The following is a 6,000-nucleotide window of genomic DNA, read 5'->3' on the forward strand; positions in this document are numbered from 1 at the left end:
ACTCTTTAAAACGACTCTATAGTAGACCTTAATACTATATAAGATGTATATTAAAACATTAATGCAGTCTTTTGTGCTTATACTTTAGGAGTTTATTTGTTTGCTATATGAAGAACATGCTAGTAATATTTACATTTTCTGAACCACTTTATCCTCACTAGGGTTGCGGGGGTGCTGGATGAACAAGTGGTGACAGCAGCTTATGAAGTGATACATTGATCTAGGACACTTCAAACCTGTTTTGATTGGATTTGACATATTTTACTATTGGATGTTATGTGTTTTATTCATTCATTCATTTACTGAACTGCTTATCCTCATAAGAGTCGTGGGGGGTGCTAGAGCCTGTCGCAGGTTATGTAGGACACAAAGTGGGAGGTGCCCTGAATCGGTGGGCTAGCCAATGGCAGGGCACAATGAGATAAACAACCAATCATTCGTAGATAGGGGCAATTATGCATTATTTACAATAACAATAACAATTACAATAACACACATAACATTAACAAAGTAACGTATTCTATGATTCGGGGAAGCAGTCGTGAAATAGTGCAAACGTACCGTATTTTCACGACTATAAGGCGCACCGCATTATAAGGTGCACCCTCAATGAATGCCATTTTTTCCATATATAAGGTGCACTGTATTATAAGGCACACTGTCTATTTTGGAGAAAATTTAAGACTTTTAAGTGCGCCTTATAGTGGTGAAAATACGGTAATTGCTATTGACTTCCAGGTATGAAGCACTCACTACTTTACAGTCACCTCTAGAGCCAGCCATTGTTGATCTTTTGGATTTTTTTGTCTAAAATCTTGCAGTGGGGGAGGAGCTATATGATGGAAGATTTTGTAAACTAAGATGGCATCTGGATATTTAACAGTATTGTTTCAGTTCAGGCGTTTGTCTTTTTTTAATATGCGACAGTGGTGGCTTTTCCGTTTTTGGTTTTATGTTTTTTCCATATATAAGGCGCACTGGATTATAAGGCGCACTGTCTATTTTGGAGAAAATGTAAGACTTTTAAGTGTGCCTTATAGTCGTGAAAATACGGTAATATAACATTTTTCCTTTGTTTAAATAACCTCTCCAGCATTTTATGCTACAAAACGCCAGACTCAAATTAACGATTATGGCCGATACGTTTACGAGAGTGTAAAAAAAAAGAAAAGAAAGATGGCCAAAAAGACGGCTTTTCTGACCTTAAGGATGAGAGGAGATGTGGGTTTGAGCTCCATTATCCCCGATGAGCTCAGCGGTTCAAAGACAGGATCGGGATAGTAGCTGAATGTCTCATTGACCACCAGCAAAGAGTTTACGTTATCCATGTAAAAACCGATCTCGTCTGGACCGGTTCCACTTTCGGAAAAACCCAGTTCGGAGTCTGCCACGGATGGAGCCAGGCAGACCATAATAGAGTTGTTGAAAACAGTACAGTTCTGTACACAAGACAGAAAAAGAGGATATCATGGTGTTAGTTGTCATCTATTTCCTATAATTTATGAGAATGGCTTACAAATGGAAGTCTAAATAGGTACATTTTCGTAGTTATGTATTTTCCGCTATATAAGACGCACCTTCAATGAATGGCCTACTGTATTTTCTCGCATATAAGCCGCCTCTGTGTATAAGCCGTACCCTTAAAATTGCCTTAAAATCGTTGAATTTTAAAACCCTTAAAATTGCCTTAAAATCGTTGAATTCTACATCCTTTAAAATTGCCTTAAAATCGTTGAATTTTACAATTTCCCTCGTATAAGCCGCCCCCTGATTCACAATTTCCACCTCCATATTCATGGTTTTAATAGGGAGTACAAATGTGTTATTTTGAAGGGAAAATCTTGGGAAAAATCATCGAACATGTTTTTTCCGAGATACTTTATGAATTGAAAAAATAGTTTGATGGATTGCACATTCCAGAAGGGTTTTGCCTGCATGTGGACACATACAAAAAGGGAGTCATGTGACCTGTACAACCAGGAAGAGTGTCTATAGCGGTCTAGTATGTCATCCCTAGGTAAGATGGTGGCGCTTTAAGCAAGCAATGGCAGGCACCGGTGAGTTTTTTTCACGTTTTACGCAAGATACAGTTAAATTTTATTTAAATTTTTATTCATACACGTCTAAACAACATTTTGTTTTGCGTTTTATTTGTTTATTTTTTTATATTTTGAAATAATTGACCGTACCGGCCATATTGTCTTGAAAAATGGCGTTTCATCTTTATCACCTTGCAATTTTGTGCATGTCAAGTCTAAATTATGCATTAATTTTTATCATATCACATCATCTATAATCTTAATTTGAATTTAATCCTAAAACAGAAAGCAGACACTCATGATTTACTTTCTCGGACCGCATAAAATGATGCGGCGGGCCAGATTTGGCCCCCGGGCCGCCACTTTGTCACCATTAATATACATAATCCCTGTCAATTTTTAAATAAACGACCAAAAAATCCAGATAAAACAAGGAACACGAGTTTTCTTGTATGTGGGCGTGTCCCAAAAAAAACACTTACATGGAAAGACTCGGCCTGTCCATATTTGGCCCTGATTTTTGGTTCCTTGATGGTTGCCAGGTTGGTTCCAGTCACCGTCAAAAGAGTTCCACCACTGCAGAGAAAACATGAAAAAAATATGTTTTTATTTTGAAGGACAAACTCTGATTGTATTGCACTAAACTATCACACAAGTTAATTAAAAAGACGACAATTAAAACCCGTAATTATGTGTACTTTTACATTTAAATTGCTGTTGTATGTACTTTCCCAGTGATAAAAAAAACTTCTCGATCAAAGTCTGGAATAGATTCCATCAACTCGCGAGTGGGGGGGGGTAATGGATTGTCTCATATACATTTTGAGATAATTGCTGTATGACTAATTATAGTACATTACTTTTGATTTAATCGACTATTATTATATTGTCTACATTGTCAAATGATCCTTCTCTGGGTTCAATGGATAAATGTGGCGACTGATCGGCTTTGCCAGTGATTGCTCGCTACTTTCAGAAAATGGCTCATCATTAAATGGTGCGTTATTGACTTGAGTCTTTCAGAGTACCGCATTTTCAGGACTATCAGGCGCACTTAAAAGTCTTACATTTTCTCCAAAATAGACAGTGCGCCTTATAATGCAGTGCGTCTTATATATGAAAAAAAACTGAAAAACCAAAAACGGAAAACCAGCACTGTCGGATATTAAAAAAACACAAACGCCTGAACTGAAACAGTACTGTTAAATATGCAGATGCCATCTTAGTTTACAAAATCTTCCATCATATAGCTCCTCCCCCACTGCAAGATTTAATACCAAAAAAAATCCAAAACATCAACAATGGCTGGCTCTAGAGGTGACTGTAAAGTAGTGAATACTTCATACCTGGAAGTCAATAGCGATTACCGTATTTTCACGACTATAAGGTGCACTTAAAAGTCAGAAATTTTCTCCAAAATAGACAGTGCGCCTTATAATCCAGTGCGCCTTATATATGGAAAAAAAACAGAAAACCCAAAACGAACAACCACCACTGTCGGATATTAAAAAAACACAAACGCCTGAACTGAAACAATACTGTTAAATATGGAGATGCCATCTTAGTTTACAACATCTTCCATCATATAGCTCCTCCCCCACTGCAAGATTTGATACCAAAAAAATCCAAAACATCAACAATGGCTGGCTCTAGAGGTGACTGTAAAGTAGTGAGTGCTTCATACCTGGAAGTCAATAGCAATTACCGTATTTTCACCACTATAAGGCGCACTTAAAAGTCTGAAATTTTCTCCCAAATAGACAGTGCGCCTTATAATCCAGTGCGCCTTATATATGGAAAAAACAAAAAACAAATTTGACTTTTAAGTGCGCCTTATGTGAGTAAATATGTTGTTTTTCATTTGTAATGTTTATTATCACTTAATAAGGGGAATTGCAATCATTAATAAGCATCAATTGGCTGATCTTAACTAGTATGGGAACGCAATATTTCACAAAAATGACGAAAATATAGTTGTATTTATTAATATTATAGAGGATACTTTTTGCCATTTACATTTTTGCAAATCTGGTGAACCCGATATCAGCTCATCTTTTTTTATTTTGAAGGAGAAATGAATATTATTACAATGATGTTATTGTCATGTTATTGAAAGGGAATCAATTGAAAATGACTCAATAGTTAGTTGACAGCGTTCAAAAGGCGATTGGTGACAACTTCATATAAGAAATAACAAACATTGTGGAGAAAAGAAGACTGTCATTTAGCTAGCATGTTGCTAATTGTGTCTCTGTCACACTTGAGACAAAAAGTGTGACATGATTAGACATCAAATCACACTTCATCTTCACTGCCTCATTGTCTCTATTTGTCAGGGACACTTTTGTAGGAATTATGCCATGAAGAGCAGTGTTAGGGTTTCTTTATTATACAGTCCCCAACATGATATACAGTGGTACCTCAATAATATGAGCTTAATTCGTTCCGGGACTGAGCTCGTATGTCAATTTTCTTGTAGCTCAAATGAATGTTTCCCATTGAAATGAACAAAAAACAAATTAATTTGTTTCAACCCTCTGAAAATACACTAAAAACAGGATATTGGATTGGAAAAACATTTTTATTTGTTCTAATGGGCCATCTATTAACAAAGTAACAAATAACTAGTGGTTTAATACTAGTTAAATGTGTTTAATAGTACGAAAATGTGTTTAATAGTACGAAAATGTGTTTAATAGTACGAAAATGTGTTTAATAGTACTAAAATGTGTTTAATCGTACTAAAATGTGTTTAATCGTACTAAAATGTGTTTAATTGTACTAAAATGTGTTTAATAGTACTAAAATGTGTTTAATAGTACTAAAATATGTTTAATCGTACTAAAATGTGTTTAATTGTACTAAAATATGTTTAATAGTACTGAAATATGTTTAATCGTACTAAAATATGATTAATAGTACTAAAATATGTTTAATCGTACTAAAATGTGTTTAATTGTACTAAAATATGTTTAATAGTACTGAAATATGTTTAATAGTACTGAAATATGTTTAATCGTACTAAAATGTGTTTAATTGTACTAAAATATGTTTAATAGTACTGAAATGTGTTTAATAGTACTAAAATGTGTTTAATAGTACTAAAATGTGTTTAATCGTACTAAAATATGATTAATAGTACTAAAATATGTTTAATAGTACTGAAATGTGTTTAATAGTACTAAAATGTGTTTAATAGTACGAAAATGTGTTTAATAGTACGAAAATGTGTTTAATAGTACTAAAATGTGTTTAATAGTACTAAAATGTGTTTAATCGTACTAAAATGTGTTTAATAGTACTAAAATGTGTTTAATAGTACTAAAATGTGTTTAATAGTACTAAAATATGTTTAATCGTACTAAAATGTGTTTAATTGTACTAAAATATGTTTAATAGTACTGAAATATGTTTAATAGTACTAAAATGTGTTTAATCGTACTAAAATATGATTAATAGTACTAAAATATGTTTAATCGTACTAAAATGTGTTTAATTGTACTAAAATATGTTTAATAGTACTGAAATGTGTTTAATAGTACTAAAATGTGTTTAATAGTACTAAAATGTGTTTAATCGTACTAAAATATGATTAATAGTACTAAAATATGTTTAATAGTACTGAAATGTGTTTAATAGTACTAAAATGTGTTTAATAGTACTAAAATGTGTTTAATCGTACTAAAATATGTTTAATAGTACTAAAATGTGTTTAATAGTACTAAAATGTGTTTAATTGTACTAAAATATGTTTAATAGTACTAAAATATGTTTAATAGTACTGAAATGTGTTTAATAGTACTAAAATGTGTTTAATAGTACTAAAATGTGTTTAATCGTACTAAAATATGATTAATAGTACTAAAATATGTTTAATAGTACTGAAATGTGTTTAATAGTACTAAAATGTGTTTAATAGTACTAAAATGTGTTTAATCGTACTAAAATATGTTTAATCGTA

The 6,000-nt window shown here is 32.8% G+C and overlaps 1 protein-coding gene across 1 annotated transcript in view; it reads right to left on the reverse strand.

The window, feature by feature from the left end:
- LOC144196622 (plexin-A1-like) overlaps positions 1-6,000 on the reverse strand; it is a 247,589-nt gene that overhangs the window by 45,520 nt on the left and 196,069 nt on the right. Inside the window, exons 17-18 of the mRNA XM_077716977.1 lie at positions 2,522-2,615; positions 1,203-1,439 (exon numbers count right to left, since the gene is read on the reverse strand). Of these exons, the coding sequence (XP_077573103.1) occupies positions 1,203-1,439; positions 2,522-2,615 (331 nt within the window). The remainder of the gene's footprint in view (positions 1-1,202; positions 1,440-2,521; positions 2,616-6,000) is intronic.

The sequence above is a fragment of the Stigmatopora nigra genome, chromosome 1 (genome assembly GCF_051989575.1).
Source record: "Stigmatopora nigra isolate UIUO_SnigA chromosome 1, RoL_Snig_1.1, whole genome shotgun sequence".
Classification (NCBI taxonomy): Eukaryota; Metazoa; Chordata; class Actinopteri; order Syngnathiformes; family Syngnathidae; genus Stigmatopora; species Stigmatopora nigra.